The sequence below is a fragment of the Saccopteryx bilineata genome, chromosome 2 (assembly GCF_036850765.1).
Source record: "Saccopteryx bilineata isolate mSacBil1 chromosome 2, mSacBil1_pri_phased_curated, whole genome shotgun sequence".
Lineage (NCBI taxonomy): Eukaryota > Metazoa > Chordata > Mammalia > Chiroptera > Emballonuridae > Saccopteryx > Saccopteryx bilineata.
The window spans coordinates 158139644-158166769 of NC_089491.1; the positions used below are offsets into that span (position 1 = coordinate 158139644).

The 27126-nt window shown below is 36.2% G+C and overlaps 1 protein-coding gene across 1 annotated transcript in view; it reads left to right on the top strand.

Moving 5' to 3' along the window:
* TRHDE (thyrotropin releasing hormone degrading enzyme) overlaps positions 1–27126 on the top strand; it is a 442374-nt gene that overhangs the window by 362731 nt on the left and 52517 nt on the right. Inside the window, exons 13-15 of the mRNA XM_066254840.1 lie at positions 20530–20677; positions 22495–22592; positions 23040–23147. Of these exons, the coding sequence (XP_066110937.1) occupies positions 20530–20677; positions 22495–22592; positions 23040–23147 (354 nt within the window). The remainder of the gene's footprint in view (positions 1–20529; positions 20678–22494; positions 22593–23039; positions 23148–27126) is intronic.

A 27126-nucleotide genomic window follows, 5' to 3' on the forward strand; every position in this document is an offset into this window, starting at 1 on the left:
ATGGATGGTCGACTAAATCATCTCATTTTCATTGTTTTCATGGTGTTGACCAATATGCTGCCAGCCTGGCTTCTCTCTTCTGATTTAAACACATGATTCACAATGACTTTGGAGGTTTGTGATTCACATGGATTTATGGGGCATTTGTATGTGAGAGTCTCATCACTGTACAGCAACCCTGTCGTTTTTGTGACAGAGCCTGTTTGACTGGTTTGGGATTTATGATGGAAATAATTCAGAAAAGAGTAATAATTTTCCCTTGGCAATTACACTACCATTTGGTACTTCGTCCCTAAGGGAAAAATAAATGTGCTGTGATCTATCCATGAGTTTAGTAGCTCTGTGTATGGAACAAATCAAGGTCAGAATACAAATGTGGAACATGTGATTGCTGAATTCTAGCTCTGGTTTTTCAGCCTTCAGAAACTCCACATTTGTGTGGCTCTTTTTATTTTTTATTTTTTTTTTTTTCATTTTTCTGAAGCTGGAAACAGGGAGAGACAGTCAGACAGACTCCCGCATGTGCCCAACCGGGATCTACCCGGCACGCCCACCAGGGGCGACGCTCTGCCCACCAGGGGCCGATGCTCTGCCCATCCTGGGCGTCGCCATGTTGCGACCAGAGCCACTCTAGCGCCTGGGGCAGAGGCCACAGAGCCATCCCCAGCACCCGGGCCATCTTTGCTCCAATGGAGCCTTGGCTGAGGGAGGGGAAGAGAGAGACAGAGAGGGAAAGCGCGGCGGAGGGGTGGAGAAGCAAATGGGCGCTTCTCCTGTGTGCCCTGGCCGGGAATCGAACCCGGGTCCTCCGCACGCTAGGCCGACGCTCTACCGCTGAGCCAACCGGCCAGGGCTTGTGTGGCTCTTTACAGTATATCAAATACTCTTCCATTTCTTCTCTTTTAACCCTCACAGTGACCCTGGGAGGTAAATATGCAACATTTATTCCATTTTGTAAAGAAGGAAACTGAGACTGGAAATGTTGTTTTTCAGCAAATATTTTTAAGCACATAACAATATAAAGGCTTTATGATGCGCACTGGGAATACACAGATAGGTAAGACTTAGTTCCTGCTTTGGTTTTTAAACTATTTATTATGAAAAATTTCAAACATATACAAAAATTGCCCAAACTGTGTAATGAAGCCCTGTGTCCACTGCCAGGCATCAATGATGACTAACTCATGGCCAATTTTGTTTCATCCATGTCCCATCCAACTTTTTGGTACAATTTTGAAGTAAATTTCACACATCAAATCATTCCATCAAAATAATTTCACTGTGTATCTCTAAAACTGATGACATTTTTAAACATAATGACCTATTAACATTTTCTGAATAATATTAAATATCCAGGAAATGTTCAAATTTTCAGTTATCTCATAAATGCCATATATATTTTTTAAATATTTTTTTATTTGGGATCCAAATGATATTATTGCTTTGTGACTAGTTGATATCTCTTTTTATCTCTTCTAAACTATTGATTTTCCTCTTCACCTTTAAAAAAATTATTTCCAAATTTCTAAATGTTGTTGAAGGTTGTTTGTCCTACATGACTCCCACTGTCTGGATTTTGCTGGCTGCATCACCACTCTGCACTGCTATGTGTTTCTCTGCTCTCTTTGTCACCTGCAAATTGGTCACCATAGCTAGAGGCTTGTGCCATTACAAGTTTAAATTTTTAGCAATTTTGCTGTATATGAACACATAAAATAAATAGTTGTCTTCCTTTTTATGATATTTGTAGCCATTTCTGTTCAATGCCTAAATCTATTCATTCACTAGAGGTTGTAAATGATGATTCACTTATTCCTTTTTCATTTATAAGAGGATTAATTGTTTAAAGAGAAACTTCTTCTCATTTACTATTTGGTGACCCAGTTATATTGTTTTTAAGGAAAGGCAGGGTAAATCCTTTATTGTTTCCCTGTATTTTTCAATTTCAAAAATAATCAGCCAGTTCTTTGGCGTGTCTCATAGTGACAAATTACTTTTCTTTGTTCTGTTTTTATTTAAGTGCCATTTTGGCCTATGTATTTAAGCATATTTGGTCAGTTTAAATTCATTGTAGTTGTTATTCTTAGTGATATTCAAAATGTCCTAACTGGCCAGGAGCTTCTTCAGTTGGCTGCAAAGCCCAGAAGAGATGGGATGCTATCACTCTGCTTTTGTTAGAATGCCTTTATCACTTTGGGCAGCTCTTCTAGAACCTTCCCCACTGCGTCTCCATTCTCTTCTTCATGGCTAGATCACACTCTCAAATGTGTGGAGTTTTATTCCCAAAATGCTTCCTCATTTTGGACTCTATCTTCCTGTGTTATCACTAACTTATGTATAGTCTAAAATTTAGATCTTAACAGTACATTTAGAAAATTACATAAGAAATCATAATGGCCATGTACAGGTAGTGATACCTCAGTGGACAAACTGGGGGTAGTGTTGGCTTGATTATGAGATTTCTTGTTGCTATTTTAAATTGAGGTGGACTGCCCAGGGCTTGGAGTCTGCCTGACCCAGTATGTCTAGGAAGAAATTTCCCCATGCTGCTATGCCACTTTTTGGTTGTTTCATCCTTTTCTTCTCAGTTTGAGTATGGGACCCCGAAATCACTTTCTAGAGCTTTCATTCTTCCCTTTCTTATGATACCTTGAGATAAAAAATATCTTCTGTTTGAAGCAAATCTTCTTACTTAAATTAAAGGTCACAGTTTAATATGATTCTTCTCACTTTCTTTTTAAAACCATATTCTAGTACTCTATTGTTCTTTTTTGTGTTAATATTATTTCTGAAAGCAAAGTTTTGCTGTGCATGTTCCTCATGGTGGGTATATGCTGCCAACTGGAATCACTGCATCCAGTCTAGAGTGTTGACTGAGGCTGTTCCTTGACTTATGGAGATTAAACTAGGTACTGAAGGAACCCAGGGAATAGGGAACATTAATTAAAAATATAGAAAAATATAGTTATGGCATAAGTAGCTCCGAATGACCAAAATCTACAATCTAAATCTATATCTACAATGAGTACTCTAAAACCCCTTTCTTAGTCATATCCATGGACCCAAATTCTCTCCTTTCCCATATATTCTCCTCATATTGTTCCCCTCAAAAAGCCTCTATAGATTACTCATACTTGATTTCCCCCTGAATCCTCACCTCATTTTTTTTTAACTAGAGGATGGAAATGAGAATACAAAATTACTTGCCAGGTTCTTTTGGAAGTGATAAGGATATCATGGGCTTGGTGCAGGAAGACAGGCTTCAATTGCCAGCACTATCCTCATTTGCAGTATGATGCTGGAGAGGTTAGGTAAACTTTTTGAGCCTCAGTTTTGATCTGTAAAATTAGGATAATAATACTGCTAGCTTCAGAATATTGTCATTGTCATAGGATTTAATAACGTAATGAATGTTTAGAAGTAGGCACAGTGATTGTTGGCCACAGTAACTACTTCTTTTTCTTTGTCTGAGATCAGTTGCTGATTGAGGAAGCCTGAAACATGACTTGCGGTTTGCCAAGAACCACAATATGTTATAACTTTTAGCGTAATAATTCTAGTTTAGGTATTTCACCCAAAAATAATTCTGAATATGTGAAGCACTGTTGACAAATATGTCCATAGCTCTGCTACTTATAATGTGATAAATGTATATAACCCAAATCAAAATTCTCAAGAATAGTGAACTGCATTTCTCTTCCCAACAGAATGTTACCAGAACTAATGTAAAGGTAATTATGAGGAAGTTCTAATAACATGGAAATTATTATAAGTTAGATATAAAACCTCATACAGTATAATTAAATATATATAAAATATGAAACTTGGCATAAAATTAGACAAGAGGAGATATACCCAGTTACTTTTAAGTGCTTTGGCTTGAGTGATGTATTTCTCTTTTCTAGTTTCCTATTATTCACACATTTTTTTTAAAAAATGCAACCAGATAGGATGTTAGAAGCTCCACTGATTTATGGATTTTTAGATTAATGATTTGATATCCTGATGTCAGTGAACTCAAACTCTGCAAAATACTGCTGGAACTTCTTATTCTTTGTACACCCATGGGGCTCTGTAGGGCACTGGAAAATTTTATAGCCCAGTAAGCAGAATTCTGTAATAATTTTAAGCATTTTATTTTTCATAGAAATTATGAGCTTTGTGGATAATTTTCCTAGTTGCCTTTCACGCTATTTTCTGTATTTAACCTTAAATGGAATATACAATTTTCTATATATAAAGTATATAAAAATGTGTTTATTGCTTAAATGATTTCTCTATAACATTCCCCATGTTATCTGATACTTTTTATTAGCAATTGAGCAACAATAAATAAAGCATAAATAAGCTTTTGGGATATTTTTTGATACATGTATAAAAATTTTTTTTGAAAGAAAATCTTATTCATGGCTTCTTAAAAAATCATTATGTCTTTTTTCATGTCATCACTTTCACACACTAGGTACATATTTTTCTCATAGCCTATCATGTACAGTGAGAGAGAGAGAAAGAGAAAGATCACATAAGAAATATTCCAATTCAGTCTTTCCTTGGAAGACCACATGGCATATTTGAGTCTGCTTTCTGAAGCCAGAGTCACCCTTTTAGAGCATAAATCAGACTGTTATTTCCCAGTTTAAAATCTTGTGGTATCTTTGCAATGTTGGAAAATAATATGAAGCCCTTATTATTTATGATCTTTCATGATCTAGAACCACCAACCTCTTCTTCCCTGGCTCACTTCACTCCAGTGACAAGGGACTCTTTTGTTACTCTTTCAACATCCCAAATTTGTTCCTCTTAGGACCATTGAACTCCTTGTTTCCTTAGTCAATCAGAATTTCCCTGCCACTCGATCTAAGCAAGTGTCTTCCTGGAGGCCTTTCCTAAGTACCCAATTTCAATCATTCCCCTACAGTTCTCCTTTCTGTAATATTGCTTACTTTTCACAGCATCTGTATTATGTATTTACTTGTGTATTAGGTTTAATATGATGAATGCTATGACAGTTCCATGTAAGCAGATGTTAAAGGAAGGGTAAAAAAAGAGCTTTTAACCCTACTTCTTTATGGTATTTGAGGAGGCATTAATTATAGTATTTGAGGTGTTAGAACGAGAGGGAGCTTTCTTATCTGTATTGGCTTTGAATTTCAGTTCTGTCATTTATTAGCCAAGTGAACTTGGCAAAGTGCTAGTCTTCTGTAAACTTTAGCTTCTTTATTTCAAAAAATGGGCATAATAATACTAATCTTGAAGCTACTAAACTGAAACAAACTTATAACATATTTCTATGCAATACCTTCTGGTACGCAGTAAATCCTCAATGTGAAAGAGTTTATAATAATGATGTTGATAGTTTTCTAAAAAAATGATTAGTTCGCTTTGCCATAGACTTAACAATATTTTCTTTTTGGGCAAAAAGCTAACACCTATTAACTCTTCCAAATAATAGCCAAAGATTGATTCTGCTTCTTAACATTATTGTCTGTCCAGAAGACCCTCTCTGTTTAAATGATGGCTAATTTCCTGAGAAATTATGCTTGGGCATAAAGAAGCAAGTGGAGAGAAAAGAATAGTTGTGGTGGCAGTGGGGCTATAAAATTGGCAAAAAAAAATACTTCTGAATGTTTTATTGTTAATTATTAAATGTTTACTGAAAACGTGACCGTAGTGATTATGTAATTCATGCCTGTCAATTTACTAACTAGAGAAAAGGGATTTTCAAGCTCTCTGTCAATTTATTTAAGTGCGTGGTATAAAATAACACTGGAGCTTCTAGGAGAGTAGAAAAATACTTTGTTAATCAGAAATGCTGATTAAAGAACAGAAATGTTTATTTATATATAATGCCTTTGTTTTCTCACTGGTGATAAAAGTTTTTTGTGGTTTTTTTGTTTTTTTTTTGGTATAGACTAGCTTATTCAAAACTATTGGCTAGATAGCAGTGGCCTTCTTATCTTTTATCATGTGTATCATTGACAAACAAGATGAGCAAAAACCCTATAAATATTATTGTAATCAAAATTTTCAACTTGCTGTTGTCTTTTGACCTTAAACAATTATGGTTATATATAAGTAAAAAAAAACATGGTTATGTGTACTTGTAAAGTGCTCCTGTTTTTTTAGAACTATAACATTATTGCCATAATTTAATTTGGTTAAAGGAGTGTTTATTAAATACCTATTTTGTACTAGGCTCTGAAGACAAAAAGATGGATAAAGCATGCTTCATTTCCTTAAAGTCCAGGGAATGAGAAAGATTATATTATGATAAATTATAAGTAATATCATGATAGTTATTATGAATAGAGATGTTATCAAGGTGCTCTGTGAGCCCAGAAAATAGGTACTTAAGTCAGTTTTGGGAGAAGGCTTTTTGGAAGAGAAAGAGAAGGAAAAAGAGGGTTATGGGAACTCTTTCTTTTATTGTACAACTTTTTATGTTTCTGATTTTATTTTATTTTTTTTCTAATTTTTTTTTCTCTTTTTTTTTTTTTTAATAATTTTATTTTTTTAATGGGGTGACATCAATAAATCAGGATACATATATTCAAAGAAAACATGTCCAGGTTATCTTGTCGTTCAATTATGTTGCATACCCATCACCCAAAGTCAGGTTGTCCTCTGTCACCTTCTATCTAGTTTTCTTTGTGCCCCTCCCCCTCCCCCTTTCCTACTCCCTCTCCCTCCTCCCCCCGTAACCACCACACCCTTATCAATGTCTCTTAATCTCACTTTTATGTCCCACCTACGTATGGAATAATGCAGTTCCTGGTTTTTTCTGATTTACTTATTTCACTCTGTATAATGTTATCATGATCCCACCATTTTGCTGTAAATGATCCGATGTCATCATTTCTTATGGCTGAGTAGTATTCCATAGTGTATATGTGCCACATTTCTTTATCCAGTCTTCTATTGACGGGCTTTTTGGTTGTTTCCATTTCCTGGCCACTGTGAACAATGCTGCAATGAACATGGGGCTGCATGTATCTTTACGTATCAATGTTTCTGCGTTTTTGGGGTATATACCCAGTAGAGGGATTGCTGGGTCATAAGGTAGTTCTATTTTCAGTTTTTTGAGGAACCACCATACTTTCTTCCATAATGGTTGTACTACTTTACATTCCCATCAACAATGAATGACGGTTCCTTTTTCTCCACAGCCTCTCCAACATTTGCTCTTACCAGTCTTGTTAATAATAGCTAATCTAACAGGTGTGAGGTGGTATCTCATTGCAGTTTTAATTTGCATTTCTCTAATAACTAAAGAAGATGAGCATCTTTTCATATATCTGTTGGCCATTTGTATTTCTTCCTGGGAAAAGTGTCTGTTCATGTCCTCTTCTCATTTTTTTTATTGGATTGTTTGTTGTTGAGTTTTATGAGTTCTTTGTATATTTTGGATATTAGGCCCTTATCTGAGCTGTTGTTAGAAAATATCATTTCCCATTTAGTTGGCTGTCTGTTTATTTTGTTATCAGTTTCTCTTGCTGAGCAAAAACTTCTTAGTCTGATGTAGTCCCATTCATTAATTTTTGCCTTCACTTCTCTTGCCATTGGAGTCAAATTCATAAAATGCTCTTTAAAACCCAGGTCCATGAGTTGAGTACCTATGTCTTCTTCTATGTACTTAATTGTTTCAGGTCTTATGTTTAGATCTTTGATCCATTTTGAGTTAATTTTAGTACAGGGGGACAAACTAGTTCAGTTTCATTCTTTTGCATGTGGCTTTCCAGTTTTCACAGTTTTCACCATTTGTTGAAGAGGCTTTTTTGCTCCATTGTGTGTTGTTGGCCCCTTTATCAAAAATATTTGACTATATATATGTGTTTTATTTCTGGGTTTTCTATTCTGTTCCATTGATCTGAGTGTCTATTTTTCTGCCAATACCATGCTGTTTTGATTGTTGTGGCCCTATAATATATTTTGAAGTCTGGTATTGTAATGCCCCCAGCTTCATTCTTTTTCTTTAGGATTGCTTTGGCTATTCGGGGTTTTTTTATAGTTCCATATAAATCTGATGATTTTTTGCTCCATTTCTTTAAAAAATGTCATTGGAAGTTTGATGGGAATTGCATTAAATTTGTATATTGCTTTGGGTAATATGGCCATCTTGATTATATTTATTCCTCCTAACCAAGAACAAGGAATATTCTTCCATCTCATTTTATCTTTTTCGATTTCCCTTAACAATGGTTTATAGTTTTCATTATATAAGTCCTTTACATTCTTTGTTATGTTTATTCCTAGATATTTTATTTTTTTTGTTGCAATCATGAAGGGGATTATTCTTTTGAGTTCGTTCTCAAATGTTTCATTGTTGGCATATAGAAAGGCTATTGACTTCTGTATGTTAATTATGTATCCTGCAACCTTACTTTATTGGCTTATTGTTTCTAATAGTCTTTTTGTGGATTCTTTGGGGTTTTCGATGTATAGGATCATATCATCTGCAAAAAGTGATACCTTTACTTCTTTTCCGATATGGATGCCTTTTATTTCTTTGTTTTGTCTGATTGCTCTAGCTAGAACCTCTAGTACCACATTCAATAAGAGTGGAGAGAGTGGACAACCCTGTCTTGTTCCTGATTTAAGGGGGAAAGCCTTCAGTTTTGTGCCATTTAATATGATGTTAGCTGATGGTTTATCATATATGGCCTTTATCATATTGAGATATTTTCCTACTATATCCATTTTGTTGAGTGTCTTAAACATAAAGTTGTGTTGTATTTTATCAAAAGCCTTTTCTACGTCTATTGATAAGATCATGTGGTTTTTGTTCTTTGTTTTGTTGATATGGTGTATTACATTAACCGTTTTACATATGTTGAACCATCCTTGAGATTCTGGGATGAGTCCGTCTTGATCATGATGTATTATTTTTTTAATATGTTGTTGTGTTCGATTTGCTAGTATTTTGTTTAGTATTTTAGCATCTGTATTTATTAAAGATATTGGTCTGTAGTTTTCTTTTTTTGTGCCATCCTTGCCTGGTTTTGGTATGAGGGTTATGTTGGCCTCATAAAATGTGTTTGGAAGTATTGCTTCTTTTTCAATTTTTTGGAAGACTTTGAGTAGAATAGGAACCAAGTCTTCTTTGAATGTTTGATAAAATTCACTGGTATAGCCATCTGGGCCTGGACTTCTATTTTTGGGGAGATTTTTAATGTTTTTTTCTATTTCTTCTCTACTAATAGGTCTGTTTAGGCTTTCTACACCTTCTTGACTCAGTCTAGGAAAGTTGTATTGTTCTAGGAATTTATCCATTTCTTCTAGGATGTTGAATTTAGTGGCATAAAGTTTTTCATAGTATTCTACAATAATTCTTTGTATATCTACGATGTCCGTGGTGATTTCTCCTCTTTCATTTTGGATTCTGTTTATATGAGTTCTTTCTCTTTTTTCCTTGGTAAGTCTTGCCAAGGGGTTGTCAATTTTGTTGATCTTTTCAAAGAATCAGCTCCTTGTTCTATTAATTTTTTCTATAGTTTTTCTGTTCTCTAATTCATTTATTTCTGCTCTGATTTTTATTATCTCCTTTCTTCGGCTGGTGTTGGGTTGTCTTTGTTCTTTTTTTTCTAGTTCCTTAAGGTGTGAAGTTAAGTGGGTCACTTCGGCTCTCTCTTGTTTGTTCATATATGCCTGAAGTGATATGAACTTCCCTCTTATCAATGCTTTTGCTGCATCCCATAGATTCTGATATGTTGTATTGTCATTTTCATTTGTCTGTATATATCTTTTGATCTCTGCACTTATTTCTTCTTTGACCCATTCATTTTTTAAAAGTACATTGTTTACTTTCCACACTTTTGTGGGATTTTTTTTCCTCTTTTTTGCAGTTGAATTCTAGTTACAAGGTTTTATGATCAGAAAATATGCTTGATACAACTTCGATTTTTCTGAATTTGCTGATGTTTTTGTGGCCCAACAGATGGTCAATTCTTGAGAATGATCCATATACACTGGAGAAAAATGTATACTCAGTCACTTTGGGATGAAATGTCCTGTAGATGTCTATCATATCCAGGTGCTCTAGTGTTTTGTTTAAGGCCACTATATCTTTTGTTGATTCTGTTTGGATGACCGATCTAGAGCCGTCAGCGGTGTATTGAGATCTCCAAGTATGATTGTATTTTTGTCAGTTTTTGTTTTAAGGTCAATAAGTAGCTGTCTTATATATTTTGGTGCTCCTTGGTTTGGTGCATATATATTAAGAATTGTTATGTCTTCTTGATTCAGTGTCCCCTTAGCCATTATGAAATGGCCATTTTTGTCTCTGAGTACTTTTCCTGTCTTGTAGTCAGCATTATCAGATATGAGTATTGCTGTGCCTGCTTTTTTTTTTGGATGTTATTTGCTTGGAATACTGTTTTCCAGCCTTTCACTTTGAATTTATTTTTATCCTTGTTGCTTAGATGAGTTTCTTGTAGGCAGCATACACTTGGATTTTCTTTTTTAATCCATTCTGCTACTCTGTGCCTTTTTATTGGTGAGTTTAATCCGTTTACATTTAGTGTAATTATTGACACTTGTGAGTTCCCTATTGCCATTTTATATCTTGCTTTCTGTTAGTTTTGTGTCTTGTTTGATCCTTCTCTTTTGTTTTTCTATCTTTTGTTTTTATTTGGTTGTATTCCTTACATCTTTCTTCTGTTGCTATCTTTTTTAAATCATGTGCTTCTGTGGTGGTTTTTTCAATGGTGGTTACCATTAAGTAATGAAAAGGGTTCCTAGCCTGTTCATTGTTGTGCACTAATTTTTTTTAATTTATTTATATTTTACAGAGACAGAGAGTGAGTCAGAGAGAAGGATAGGCAGGGACAGACAGACAGGAATGTATAGAGATGAGAAGCATCAATCATTAGTTTTTCATTGTGCATTGCAACACCTTAGCTGTTCATTGATTGCTCTCTCATTTGTGCCTTGACCGTGGGCCTCCAGAAGACCGAGCAACCCCTTGCTGGAGCCAGTGACCTTGGGTTCAAGCTGGTGGGCTCTTGCTCAAACCAGATGAGCCAACGCTCAAGCTGGCTACCTTGGGGTCTTGAACCTGGGTCCTCTGCATCCCAGTCCGATGCTCTAGCCACTGCGCCACTGCCTGGGCAGGCTGTAGTGCACTATTTTATGAGTACTTTTGCACTCCATCGTCCTTTGCTACTGTTAATCTCCATCTTCTTCCCCCTTTTCTTTTTGTTGTTGTCACAGTTTAAATATGGTTTTGTTGTGTTCTTCTTGGAGTTTTTACTTGTGGCTTTGTTTTTTTTTTGTTGTTGTTCTTTGTATCTGATTGGAGAACCCCCTTTAGTAATTCCTGGAGTGGGGTTTTCTGATGATAAATTCCCTCATCTTTTCTGTATCTGTGAATGTTTTTATTTCTCCTTCATATTTGAAGGATAGCTTTGATGGGTATAGTATTCATGGCTGAAAGTTCCTCTCTTTCAGGACTTTAAATATTGGGGTCCACTCTTCTAGCTTGTAGAATTTCTGTTGAGAAATCGGATGATAATCTAATGGGCCTCTTTTTATGTTGTATTCTTCTTTTCCCTGGCTGCCTTGAGAATTTTTTCTTTGCCGTTGGTTTGTGTCAATTTCATTATGATGTGCCTTGGAGTAGGTTTGTTGGTGTTAAGAAAACTCGGAGTTCTGTTTGCTTTTTGAATTTGAGGCTTTAGTTCTTTCCACAGGCTTGGGAAGTTCTCATCTATTATTTGTTTGAGTATATTCTCCATTCCATTTTCTCTCTCTTCTTTCTCTGATATACCTATTATTCTTATGTTATTCTTTTTGATGGAGTCAGATAATTCCTGTAGGGCTATCTCATTTTTTTTAATTTTTGAGTCTCTTTCTTCTTCTCTCTGTTGTGCCTCAAGTTGCTTGTCTTCTATTTCACTAATTCTACCTTCTATCTGGCCTGTTCTATTAGCTAAGCTTGTTACCTCATTTTTCAGCTCGTGAATTGAGTTTTTCATCTCTGTTTGATTTGTTTTTATAGTTTCAATTTCCTTGGAAATATATTCTTTGTGTTCATTGAGTTGTTTTCTGAGCTCCCTAAATTGCGTTTCTGTGTTTTCTTGTATATCTCTGAGTATTTTTAGGATTTCTATTTTAAATTCTCTGTCGTTTAACTCCAAGGTTTCCAATATATTAAATTTTTTCTCCATAGATATTTCCTCATCTATCTGTGTTAACTCTTTCTTTTGTATCCATGATATTTGATTTTTTTCTTCCCTAATGGCATCTGAGGGTTGTTTTGTTGATAGTATTAATGAGATTTAATAAAGAATAAAAAGTTTAAAAAATTGAAAAGAGTTATTTTTTTAAAAATTAATAATTCAATAAAATAAAATTAAATTAAATTAGAAAAAGGAAATCATTCCCCCCCTCCTTTTTTCCTCTCCTCTCCTCTCCCTCTTTCTTGAGAAAATTTTGTGGTGAACTGTGAATTATATTTTACTAAATAGAACAAACAATGCCTGTAATGGAGGGCCTGAATTGGGGAGAAGTAATAAAGGTACAAAAAAAAAAAGGGTATGTACTCACAAAAAGCAAATAAGGAAAAATTTTGGATCAAGAATAAAATGATTTGCTTTTAGGTGTTGGTTGACTAAGAGATATGATGAGAGGAATAAGAGGGAAACAGGAGAATGGGGGGAAAAATTAAAAAATTACTATTTTATTTAGTGGAACAAGACCTAGATAAAATGGAGAGCCAGGGATGGGAGCACTGCTAGTTAGTTAAAAAGATGAAGTAAAAACCCCCCAAAATGCCACAAACATAAGTTTTAGTCCCAGATAAGATAATTTGTTCATTATTGAGGTTTGAATGAGAGGAGATGTAAAGGAGAAAGGAAGAAACTAATATAGAGGGAGAAAAGAAAGAGAGAGAGAGAGAGAAAAGAGGGAACCACTAAAAAAAGAAAAAAAGAGGAGAGAGAGAGAGTTAAGGGTTTTGGAGTGCAACCCTCATAGAGAGAAAGGAAAAGGAAAGAAAAGATAATGGAAGATGTAACACTTATGGGTAGAGTAGGTCAAGGAGAGGAGAGAGTAAGACCGGCACAGAGTTAAATGATCAAATTGGAGGAGGGGAAAAAAAAAGAAATCAAGAATGAAGATAAGAGAATGAAACAAATATAATAAAATGGGATAGGTTATAAAGTCTGCAGATTATTCTTGATTTTGAGAGGTTATCTTCTTGCTTTTTCTTTTCTCTCCCTCTTCCTGGTTGGTGACTCTGTACCCCAGGTGCTGCCCCTTTGGCACGCTCAGGTAGAGGTTTGCAGTTGATAATTCTCTATGGCGATGTCATGTATTGTGCTTTAGCCTTGTTGGCAGTCGAGGCTCATTAGCATTTATAGTCTCCGACAGTGAGAGAGTCCATGTTCCTGGAGCTTCTCTCCTAGTCTTTCCTTCCTCAATTAGTAGCCTGATAATCCAGCTATGAGGTTGCTGCTGCCTCTGCCTGGAGAGTAAGAGGCTCAAAGAGCTGGCAACTCCCCACTCTATTCCCACTCAGCACAGGGCTCTGAGTAAGGCTCAGTCAGTCAGAGCTGCTAGCATAATCAGACGGGGCTTCCACCCACTCAAAGACCTCTGACTCTGCCATTCTGTCCGGTAACATGGGCGGGCGCCCACACCTGGGGCACTTGGAGGAAACTCTCGCTCACTATCTGTGTGCACAGACCAGGATATCAGGCCAGCAGTCTCACACTCTGAGTGAAACCCCCGCCCACACGGAAAAGTTCCAGCACTGGAATTGGCTCTTGCTCCCTCCCCATGCACAGCTTTTTCAGGGTGCTGGGGCGGCCTGGAGATTCTATTTTCGGCCCACACACAGGCCCCTGACTCTGCCTCTCTGTGGGGTAACACAAGCGCCCACTGCTCAGGCACTCGGAGGAATCTCTTGCACACTCTCCATGCACGCAACCAGGATATCAGGCCAGCTGCCTCACACTTGGAGTGAAACCCCCACCCGCATGGAAAAGTTCCAGCGTTGGAATTGGCTCTCGCTCCCTCCCCATGCGTGGCTTTTTCAGGGTGCTAGGGCGGCCAGGAGATTCCCCTTTCGGCCCACACAAAGGCCTCTGACTCTACCTCTCTGTAGGATAACACGGGCGCCCACTCCCGGGGCTTTCGAAGAAATCTCTCGCCCACTATCTGTGCATGCTGACCAGGAGATCGGGGTGAATGGCTGCCCCACTTGTCTTTCTTTGCCTGGGTTTGGTGCGAGTGTTAGCTTGTATTTCCTGGGTTGCCACATTCACAGTTTTTCCTCTGCTTGGATCTCTGTGCCAAAGCCTGGTTTGGCCATTTGTGCTGCGGCCTGGATCTATTCACCTCCTTTGCCCGCCTTAGTTTCTATACTCTCAGTTCCCAGTGAAAGCAGCCCTATTTAGGTTAGTGAGGAAGGTGGAGCATTTTTTAGTCCCTATTTCCTTCGGTGTTTGATTATATATTTAGCCAATTTTTCACTCGACCATACCTTCGGGTGTATTGTGAAACATCTGGAGGCTCCAAGGATAGATTTTTCTGTTTCTGGTTGAAGATCTTGTTGAGTTTTTGAGGAGATTTTTTGGTATCACTTCCTACCACGCCATTACTCTGATGTCACTCCTGATGTTTCTGATTTTATGAATGTGCAAATAAGTATCTTCCTTTTCATCTCTGCAGACATCAGTTCACCAATGTCTGAATTGTGTTTTTATCTTTTCTAGGAACTGGCCACATGGACTGCTGGTTGACAGAGATACATCCCCCATGTATTGTCATTTTTATCTCTGGTACTCTGAGAACTAGCAGAGTTTCCAGTCTCCACCATAGTATCTTTTCACAAAAAAACATACAAAAGTCTTTTAGTAATGAATAATAATAATAATAATAATACAAAGAATAATAATACAATAGTAAACTTCTTCTTTTAACATTTCAGCAATTGCTTTAAAAATCTATGCCCTAAGGGACAGTTATAGTGTCTTCTGAATATATTATGAAAATATGTAGTAGCCTATTTATTAGTCTTAAATGAATATTCAATTAATGAAGACAGACTATGATTCACTGAGAAGTCTGAGGATTGTGCTTTTTATTTTTTCCTAAGTTCCAAGCACTCAGAAAACAACTGCTTTTAAAGAAAACTCAAAGTAAAGTAGCTTATTTGTGTATAACCACCCATCTCAGCAGATTCAAGAGTTGTTCACAAGAATTCAGGGGGTTATAAAAAGTAATTTTTGATCTTAAATGAAAACAAACCAGTTAATATTAGTGCATTGCAACATCAGCTAATACAGTCTGATTTTAATTTTCTTCTCTTAGAAAATAGTCTCATTGCATGTCTATGGATATATTTCATTGCAAGCTCCTATAAATTACAGATGGAGGAGGGAGGGGGTGTATGTGTTTGGGTCATGGAGGGGATGGGAGGAGGAACTCTAAAGCTTCATATGGGCAATATTTTATCTGTATCTTTAACTTTTATTATTTGACTCTTTTCTCATTGTCTTTTTTTTTATTCCTAAATTATTTCTTATGCCAACACTTACTCCAACACAAGAAAAGATGAATGTTATCTACAATCTCTTTCTAAAGTGTTAATAAAACACATTTAGTTATACATAAAATATTCTTTAAATTTGCTATTTTTCTTCTAATTTTGTTGGCAGCACTTGCCTGTGATGATGCAAATTTAGTGAAACTACATATCAGTGTCGGGACCTTAAGTGTATTCCCTCCTGGGCTGACTACTTTGAGCTAATGTAGTGTTCCATTCACTGGATTCCACACACTTCCTTTATATTGATTGCATTATCAGTAGTAGTAATCACAGATATCATTACCAGCCAATTATACAAACACATATCTAAACCAGTAACTTATTTACCAAGATTATCTCTTATAAGTCTTAATTTTGTAATGAAGCTGATCATCCTCTTGTCCAATTGAGTGTAGCTACGTATTTTCATCTAGCAAGCTAAATGCAAATATATTCAATTGGATAGTAGGTAATTACTTATATATGTTTGTAACAGCACAAAATGAGGGCAATTTGAATGTAATCTGTTTCCTATTCTCTCTGAAGACTGCATTAGAAAAGGTTAACTGCTTTAATAAATAGACCCAAACTTGTATTAAGGTCAAACACAATAGATATATAAAACCTGGTCATGTAATGGAGTCGAGAGTGAAAACTGGTAGTTGGGCACACAGTCAACTACAGACCCAGTTAAGTTCCTGACATATGAAATGTAAGAGTTTCAAGCCCCACCTTGGAAGAGTCATTTTAGGGAAAAAAAAAACATGGAGAGGTTAATGAGAGATGTCTATGAGGTAACAGTGGCAATGAGAAACATTTATATTCTATTGGCTAGATTTTATTTTTTTTTTCATTTTTTTTTTTTTTCATTTTTCTGAAGCTGGAAACAGGGAGAGACAGTCAGACTCCCGCATGCGCCCGACCGGGATCCACCCGGCACGCCCACCAGGGGCGACGCTCTGCCCACCAGGGGGGAATGCTCTGCCCATCCTGGGCGTCGCCATGTTGCGACCAGAGCCACTCTAGCGCCTGAGGCAGAGGCCACAGAGCCATCCCCAGCGCCCGGGCCATCCTTGCTCCAATGGAGCCTTGGCTGCGGGAGGGGAAGAGAGAGACAGAGAGGAAAGCGCGGCGGAGGGGTGGAGAAGCAAATGGGTGCTTCTCCTGTGTGCCCTGGCCGGGAATCGAACCCGGGTCCTCCGCACGCTACGCCAACGCTCTACCGCTGAGCCAACCAAATTGGCTAGATTTTAGTCACATAATTATACCCAACAATCAAGGAAGTGCAAATTATGGTCTATCCTAGGAAGTAAAGAACACAGATTTTGATGACCAGTTAATTTTTGCTATAGGACTCAAAACAGAACTTGCTCTCTATCTCTATCTAATGACTACTTTACACAACTTGCCAGTATTTGGAATTTCTGTCAGGCCTGCTTTACTTTTATTTTCTTTACACTATGTCAGTGTCTTGTAATACCTAGGTCCAAACCATGACTCTTAGATCTGTACATATTAAACAATTAAAGAATGAGATATAAAAATTACAAAGTATTGTTTTCCAATTTTTTAAAACAAATTAATTATACCCATGTTACTGTAATTAGTTTTCAGCAGTTTCAACTGTAGATAAGCAGGTAAAATAAAAGGTTTTCAGAGCTAAGCCAAAATGTCTCTTAGTTCAACTCTTATTTTGCAGATAAGAAACTTGAGACTTGAAAAGATGAATTTATCTAATTTTATGGGCATCACTGGTGATTTCAGGCTCTTTCTCTGCTTTAGGCTCTTTCTGTAACATTAGTTGTCATTTTTATTTGTAGACATATTACCCTCAAAGCATATATCATTGAATAATGTCCATTCATTTATAGAGATAAATTAAAACACAGTAAGTTATAATTGACATAAAACTAGTATGCTTAAACCTCTGAAAAAATCCACTGCATGTAGATTATATAATTAGAGGAGTAATGTTTATGATTCCTATGCTAATTAATATTTAGAACTAAAAGTTTAGGCAAAAGAAACTACAAAATCTCAAAATCTGAAATTTTGGAAGCTATGTTTCTTTTTATTTATTTATTTATTTATTTATTGACAGAGACAGAGAGAGCAACAGATAGGGACTAACAGGAAGGGAGATGAGAAGCATTGATTTTTTATTGTGCACCTTAGTTGTTCATTGATTGCTTTCTCATCCATGCCTTAACCAGGGGGCTAGAGCAGAGCACGTGACCCCTTGCTCAAGCCAGCAAACTTGGGCTCAAGCCAGCGACCATGGGGTCATGACTATGATCCCACATTCAAGCCAGCAACCTTGTGCTGAAGCTGGTGAGCACATGCTCAAACCAGTGACCTTGGGGTTTCGAACCAGGGTCCTTTGCATTCCAGTCCACTGTGCCACTGCACTCTAACCACTGTGCCATAGCCTGGTCAGGCAAAGCTATGATCCTTTTTTTTTTTTTTTTTTTTCATTTTTTATTTATTAATTCATTTTAGAGAGGAGAGAGAGTGAGACAGAGAGAAAGAGAGAGAGAGGAAGGGGGGAGGAGCTGGAAGCATCAACTCCCATATGTGCCTTGACCAGGCAAGCCCAGGGTTTTGAACTGGCGACCTCAGCATTTCCAGGTCGACGCTTTATCCACTGTGCCACCACAGGTCAGGCAAAGCTATGATCCTTTTAAGTGAGAAAAATAAATGATTATTTTTATAATAAAAGCATTGCTTTTTCAGTGGATGAGATACCCTTAAAAGCAATATTTAACTGTATTATTGACCTGCTACACTAGCAAAAATGATAAAAACATTTAATTGTTTTCATAGCCTAATTTCATGTTCTTTCTGAAAAAATATATAAAATAGAAACTGTTCAAGAGAAGTGGCACAAATCTAAATGCACTCCAAATCATACAATTTAGAAAATTTTGAAATTATTTGGAATTTTAAAGATATTCTCACAATTCTTGTTTACATCAGACCTTAACTGTAGTTGATATTATACCACGAGTGAACCAAACTCATCAGAGTAACACACAGATTTTTTAAAATTTGATGACAACTGAAGCACAGTCTTCAGAATTGACTTTTGTTATAAACTTTCTAAACACACTTGCAGGCTAATATTCAACTGTAGTGTAATTTTTGCTTTACATAGTGAGTAAGGACTACATAGTCTGGCAAATTTATTTTAAGTTAAGATGAGAAAAGGCTTAGCTCCCTCCCTGTCCATCTTCTACCAAGCACAAATTAAAAGCTCCACCTAATCTTGTTATATTATAAAAGAGCAATAGTGTGAAATGTAGGAAGAGGCAATAACCTGGCATTTGTAGTTTTCATGTTAACTGTTGCTCTGCTAAGTCTGTATTCAGTTGACTATTAATGTGTAAAAAAAAAAACCCAGTAAAATATAGAGTATTACTATATGTATGCATTGGGGACATCAAGGCTAAGACCATGTTTTAATGTACTGTAGATTGTCATTTATATTGCTTTGATCTGCAAGGACTTTATATGCAATCTAGTGGAGAGTAGATATACTCTGCTTTTCATCTTTTTTTGAGTATACCCTCTTCAAAAATCGGCAATAATTGTTCAGATCATTTAAAAAGCTGCAGTTTCATATGTTCAAAAGTATCTGATATTGTTTTACAAGGTGACATGACATTTATTTTGAAAAGAAAATAAGTGGGAAGAGTCTATTTTTTAACATTTTTGTAATTTGGACTATTAAAATCTAACTCTGATTTTCATAGGTGCTATCAAAAGCATGATTTAAGTTGAAAACAGGCAGATTAGAAAAATGCTTATATCGTAAGGTAACACAGTCAAAACTATAAGTTGCCACTTTAATTTGATTATTATTATTATTAATATTATTATTTATAATGAGAGAGAGAGACAGAGTGACAAGCAGGGACAGCCAGACAGGAAAAGAGAGAGATGAGAAGCATCAACCTGTGCAACACTTTAATTGTTCATTGATTGTTTTGTCATACATGCCTTGATGGGGTGTAGGGGAGGGGGCTTCAGCTGAGCCAGTAACCCCTTGCTCAAATCGGCGACGTTGGGTTCAAGCCAGTGATTTTTGGGCTTCAATCCAGCGACTTTTGGGCTCAAGCCAGTGTCTCAAGTCATGTCTATGCTCCCATGTCAAGCTGGCGACCCCATACTCAAGCTGGTGAGCCCGTGCTCAAGCTGGCAACCTCGAGGTTTCAAACCTGGGTCCCAAGAGTCCCAGGTCCATGCTCTATTTACTGTGCCACCGTCAGGTCAGGCTAATTTTGAAAGCACTCTGTATTAAATATTATTGACTCTGGCAAGTTTGCTCAGTGGATAGAACATTGGCCTAGCATATGGATGTCCTGGGTTCATTTCTCAGTTAGGGCACACAAGGGAAGTGACCATCTGCTTCTCTCTCCTTCCTTCTCCCCTTTTCTCCCTCTAGTCTCAGCCTCAGGCACTCAGGATAGCTTGGTTGATTCAAGCATCGGCCCTGCCCCCAGATGGAGGTTGCAAAGTGGATCCTGGTTCAGGGCGCATATGGGAGTCTGTCTCACTATCTCCCCATCTCACTTAAAAAATTATTACACAGAGCTACATGAGAAGTAAAGAGAATGCCAGAGGAACCAAAATATTATCTCAGCCATCAATTATTTTTAATATCTTGTGACCTTTGAAGAGTTTCTGTGAAGGAATATACCTAGAGTTGATTTTATTCAAATTTCACAGTTCTTTTCTTTCCAAAACCATGCATTTTGATATTTTTGTATTCATGTAAATCTTTAACTCTTCAACTCTGTATATGTTAAGGGGCATTGGCATCCTAAATAGGACTATATTTTAAAAATGAGTCATTTTGTTTGTATAACACTGAGTATGGCTTCTTTATACCCTGATGAATCTTGTTTTCTGTCTTTTATCTGCATAAGTAAAATCTTCACTTTTGCATCATCATGTATCTTTTTTGCATGTAATTAACATGAACTTTTTTGACTGTGCAGAGCTGGCTATCTGCCTCAGAATATTCCCCTGGAGATTATCAGATACCTGTCTGCAGAGAAGGATTTTCTTCCTTGGCACGCTGCCAGCCGAGCTCTTTATCCTCTAGATAAATTACTGGACCGCATGGAGAAATACAATGTCTTCAATGTAAAAAGATATATTTTTCTTCTTTCTATTTTCAGATGATAAAGTATTTTCTCATTATCTGCTATATTCAACTGATCCTGAGTTATTTTAGTTCCTTCTAATTGGTGTTATCATTTTGTCCTAATTTTCTACACAACAGTGATGACAATCACTTGAAGAAGAAATTTAAAATAGGCTACTTTTTTTGCTCTGGCCGACAAGTGTCAATTGAGCTTAAATGCTTCAGAATTTAAGAACAAATATACATAGCACATTCTTGAACTTCACATTTACTTTCCAAGAGTTAAAGGGCTCTGTGCTCACAAAGGACTTAACCTGAGTAGAGGGATTGCAAAGATCTTAACAAAATACAGACAGTTTCAGTAAAGGCTCTTATTCATTATTTTTATCCAAAAGGGCATAGTCAATTCAATTCACTTCCTTAATTAACAAGAATAAAATCAACATTGAGGCAAAAACCCATTCATAATTGGGCTCAAGGGGACACAAGAAAGAAAACAACAGATAATCCGAACAGACATGAAGACATGACAAACATTCCAAAATGTTACCTGACCAGATTTCCTAAGCTGGAAGCCTGGTAAACCACAGTGCACTGCTGACACCACCTAATCTAATGTAATAATCATTTGAACAAAATTAGGTCTAAGTACTTCTAGTGAGCTTTTAATTCCCAAATGTCTTATCACCAGTGAGGCTTTGCTTATGAGAATGTGTCTCTGTGCCTTCTATCACCTTTGAGCATGACTTATTTTCATTTAGTTATTTTAAGAGTATTTTCTATATTTAATAAAATTATTTTACTTCCTATGATATACTGGCTCTACTGCTTAACCTATACATTTGGAATTATCATGACCAGATCTAATAAAAATCTGTTCATTAGAACCATCTAAATTGTCCAGTGGCTATAAGAGTTGCTTTTTATCTTATCCTAAACTTACATGAAAAGACTTCTGTTTTAATTTTTTTTAATAGGCTGGCTTGACTGTTAATTATGTTAGTTTTGTCTAAGTCCTAAAAACATACATGCAAAGAAATGTATCATTACAGTTATGGAATAATTTTTATATGCTGGAGAAAGACATTACACTTTTTTCAACACAGTAACACTGCTATATTAAACTTTTGTAAAAGGAAACTATATATGTAGTTTACTTTAGCATATCATGTTGGTCCCTCAAATGCAGTAAAATTAAGAACTGCTTTTATTGCAATTTTAGTCTTTTCATTCTTTTGACAAAATTCAGGACCACATTAAAGTGAGGAGAGCATACATACATTGCTATGGATATTTAAATACAGTATTAACTGAATGGGTTATTGACTTTGAAATAATGTGTCATTTTCTGAAGAGTATTCTGTGCGTATCAGATTCAGCCTGCTGGGCTATTGGCTGGACCCACATAATAGGCTTGTATTAAATATGCTCTATTGATATAAAATCATAAATATTAGGTACTAATTTTCATAAACTGTATTTACATACATTTGTATACATGTATGCATGAGTGTCATTCCTTAGTAGTTTCTTTGTTTTGCTCCAAAAATTGTCATTGAAAATAAAAATGCAGATTACTTCCTCATTAAGAGGAAGAGTAGACTTCCACAATTGCAACAGTATTTTATTCTTATTTTCTATATTTGAAATATGATGCTGAATACAATTATAATAGGTTATTACCATGCCCCAAATTTTACTGATATTTTAAGATAGGTAAATTTAGAAAATATTTTAATTCCATTATAATATTTTTATTGTCATCATGGAGAGTCTCTAAACTGACATTATCTTTATCTCCCCTACTCCCATGTAGGAATATATTTTAAAGCAAGTTGCAACAACGTACATCAAGCTTGGATGGCCAAAAAACAATTTTAATGGATCTCTTGTTCAAGCATCCTACCAACATGAGTACTGTTTTATTTGATTATTTGCTTTTTTCCCCAGAAGTGTACAATAACATACTACTAATACCATTGTGACTTCAGCAGCATGAGACGATTTTTTTTTCATTTTGCGTTTTTCATTTTCCTTTCCGGTGGGAGACATAGTATCCACCCCCTGGTACTTAGAAAAAAGGCCTTTCCTTGACGTTTTTATTTGAGACCTGCCTTTATTAGTGAAACTGAGCTTTGAACCCATGCCTCTCACTGTAGTATGTACTGTTTCCAGGGCAGGCTTTTAGTGTGATTCACTTCTACTCTGCCCAACTCTTACTCAGCAAAACAGGATTACCAGATCTGAAAACTATTTTTCTGCTAATTATTATTTACTGTAGTATAATGTAATGAATTACCCTTCCTCCCTTAATATTAACACTGCTTTAATTTTTTTTTCTCATTTCAACGATACCTAAAGAGAACTACGTCGAGAAGTTATAATGCTGGCATGCAGTTTTGGCAACAAGCACTGTCACCAACAGGCATCAACTCTCATTTCAGACTGGATTTCCAGTAACAGGAACAGGTAAACTGAACCAAATTCTACACTTTTGATATAATATAATACTGCTTTCAGATTCTCAGCAGATGCATTCTATTTACCACCTGGAGATAATCAAGACAAGAAAAAACACTGCGAAACTTTGGTTCGGGTTCACAGCTTACAAGGCAGCAGCATGAAAGCCACAATGTACTTACCTTTGCAAGGTTTTATTGAGTTTTGAAATAACTATAAAATTTGGTGCTTATTCATCATATGTATCAATTTATTTTGAATTTTGATAGCTTAGCTATCTCATGAGAACAAAATAATTAAATGTAGGGCAAGCTCTAAGGTTGTTTGTAAAGGTTGTGGTATATATTTGCTAAACAACTGCAAGTATATGATATAAAGTGGCATAATGTTAATGTAATATATTTAAAACTAAAAACAAAAAGGTTATAAAAAAGATCCCTACTCTTTTAGTGACCCTTGACAAAGACCTTAAACTTATAGCTTATCTTGGAATTTCACAGTACAATATTTTAATACAATATGGAGGTTAACATTAGTTAATAGAATTATTTTGATAAAATATATTCTACTAAATGTCACTCATTAATGTTAATGAAAAGAATATTCAACATTAAAATAATGAAAGATCAGTGAGCTTCTTACTGCAGTTTTTTAAACCTTAGGTGGCATTGTATTTCCAAGAACCGTTATTTTCCATTGCTTTTTGCACTTTGGGTAATTTAAAGCCAGTTTTCTCCAGTTATTGGCCATTAGGTTACGGTAAGTCTGATTAGAAGGGTGAGAAGCTAGGGAGCAGTTTGTTCAGATTATATTATTCTACATACCACAATGAACTTGTCCCTGATCTGAGGGCACAGATGACCCTCAGATGGACAACAGAGAAAGGAATTTGTTCTAGATGAGCATAGAGAACCACAGAGAATAAACATACTTATGGAGCAAATTGGTATTGGTCTTGTTGAGAATTATTTAGGTTTATACATCATATCTGAGTCTAGGTCAAAAGGTAGCTTTTCTGCTTTAAAACCATTAAAGGAAACCTCTCACTGAATTACTTAGTAATGTGTCATAGTATTTTGTCTTCTCTAGCATTTTCCTATTTGCCCTTTATACATTAAAATCATTTCTGGTCTTATACTGAGCTAAGAAGGAAAATATTTTATCATTATCATTTCTCAATTGATCCATCATACCCTTGAAGACAGTGATTAAATGTAATCAGTCTTTTCTAGAATAAAAGCATCTTCATTTTTACACCTTTACTTATGGTTATCTCTTTTGCTAAGTCTTCTGAAAACCAGTATATTAGACTTAAAAATGTTATAAAAACTTTTTCCTATTTTTTACCACCTTCTTAATTCTACCACATATATTTAAGCTATAAAAACATAAGCATATATTCATAATGAATACATCCAAAATTTTAAGATATATAATCGCACATACATATTAGAAGAAAGGTAAAGTATATTATTTAAATATTGTGGTCTCTACTTTCCTCCCTTTGTTTTTTGTTTGATTATGTCTTTGTTTATATATTTTCTTTTTTTGCTACCAACTCATGCCTTTTCTCAGAGCTGATAGTTGTTTCTTAACCCTTTAATGAACTTACCCTTCCTTGCTAATATATATATATATTCTTACCACTTAGTGAAATTGGACTTGTACCATTGAATTACTGTAATTTCTCTAGAGTCCTCAAGCCTAATATCACTTCCTGCATTTAAAAATATAGCTATTAGGAAAAAGCTACTTTTAAAATAATTTACTTATTTAACAAATTTAATTGAGTCTCAATACTAGTGCGTAGCTGGAAAACAAAGAGAGGAGGCAAAACTCAAAATTAAAAGAGGGTAGATCTCTATAAACAAATAGTTGTACTTTGAGGCAAGAACAGGATAAAACACAAAGAAGGGAGGAATCATGTTCTGTCTCATGAAGGATGAGTAGGACTGTGAAGTGGAAAAGCCAACTGGAAACAGGGCTATGTATATGTGATAAATGTAAGTGAGCAGACAGGGATTCCAGACACACGGATTCATGTTTGCCTTGAGTGTAATAATTTTTTGACTTTCATACATGAATCCATCACTTCCATAGTTCCTTATAAGTGAAAGCTTATTTATGAGGTATCATCTCACTTTATTTGATAACCCTGCCATTTATCTGTGTAAAATAATTAAATGTAGGCCTAATACTTTAAGGTTCTTTTATTTCCTTTGTCATTTTTTTTTATATTTTTCTGCTTTGCTTTCTTTTGTAACTGGGCAAATAAACACACTAAGTGAAATTGACTCTGGGTTTACTATTTGCTCCACCAACCATGACATGCCCTGGCATACATAAGTGACCTCCTGTATAGAGGGTGCAGGATACTCACTGAGCTATGGATATGTGAAAACCAGGGGTTTAATTAGTATTTTTTGGATGACAGCTTAATAATAAATCAATAGTGCAATGTTGAAGTTGGAGCTGGGTTTAACTTTTTCTTTTTTTCTGAGTTTAACTTTCATATACTGAGTCAATAAAGGGCACTGCAAGTTTTCTTTTTAAATGTGCCTGAGGCCCTGGCCGGTTGGCTCAGCGGTAGAGCGTCGGCCTGGCGTGCGGGGGACCCGGGTTCGATTCCCGGCCAGGGCACATAAGAGAAGCGCCCATTTGCTTCTCCACCCCCACCCCCTCCTTCCACTCTGTCTCTCTCTTCCCCTCCCGCAGCCAAGGCTCCATTGGAGCGGAGATGGCCCGGGCGCTGGGGATGGCTCCTTGGCCTCTGCCCCAGGCGCTGGAGTGGCTCTAGTCGCCGCAGAGCGACGCCCCAGAGGGGCAGAGCATCGCCCCCTGCTGGGCAGAGCGTCGCCCCTGGTGGGCGTGCCAGGTGGATCCCGGTCGGGCGCATGCGGGAGTCTGTCTGACTGTCTCTGCCCGTTTCCAGCTTCAAAAAAAAAAAAAAAAAAAAATACTAAAAAAAATAAAATAAATAAATGTGCCTGAAACAACAGACTAACCAGTTTTGTTTACTTGTTTTTATTTAAGTGGAACCTTAAGCGTAATTTTAAAAAAACCTCTATGGTAGTTTAGTAGTATACTTATAAAATATTTTGGGGGATGCTTTATATTTATGCTAATAAATCTAAAGATCTTTGAGTCTTAGAAGTAGCCAGGATTACAAATCTTTGGGGTGCTGTGCTACTATATATGCCAAGGAGATAGGTTAAATCAGTGACACTGGGTTCAGAAAAATAGAAGGAATGTGAAAGATGATGCAAAACAAGAGAATGGAACTAAAAAGTGTAATGAGAAGCTAGCAATGGTAGCAGCAGAGAGAAAAATTCAAGAATTACAGTGGATGATAAATTGAATGAGTCGACATTCTGATCCTTGCTGAAATATTCAAATGATGCAGTGGTTTGAATTGTAATGGTGATGTCGTGCATAAAAACAGATTGAGCTACATTCAGGTCTTGTTAGGCTATGAATTGGGGACCAAGTTCAGCAGTCACCACATTTCAGAATAGAGACAAATTACTAAGCATTCGGTGGAGAACAATACAAAAGATAAAAAGATCCTGACATACAAAAGGAGGTGGGAGACCTGAAAATTTCACTCTGAAAAAAAAAAAAAAGACATAGGAAAGATGCTGGCTTTTTTTGTCTGTATAAAAAGCATAATAAAATGGACAGATACTGGTTTCTTTCACTGGTTGGTGCAAATAAACAAGAAATAATTGGCCTAAGCTTCACTGAGTAAAATATAGGGAATACATCATTACTGCAGGTGAATTGTTATTTGAAAAAACACTGAATCAAAACACTGTTGAGATGGTATAGTTTACTATACAGAGATCGCAATATGACAATATGAGATTTTCTTTTTTTGGTTGTTGTTGTTGCTGTGACAGGGACAGAGAGTCAGAGAGAAGGACAGACAGACTGGAAGGGAGAGAGATGAGAAGCATCAATTCTTCATTGTGACTAAGGCTTAGTTTCT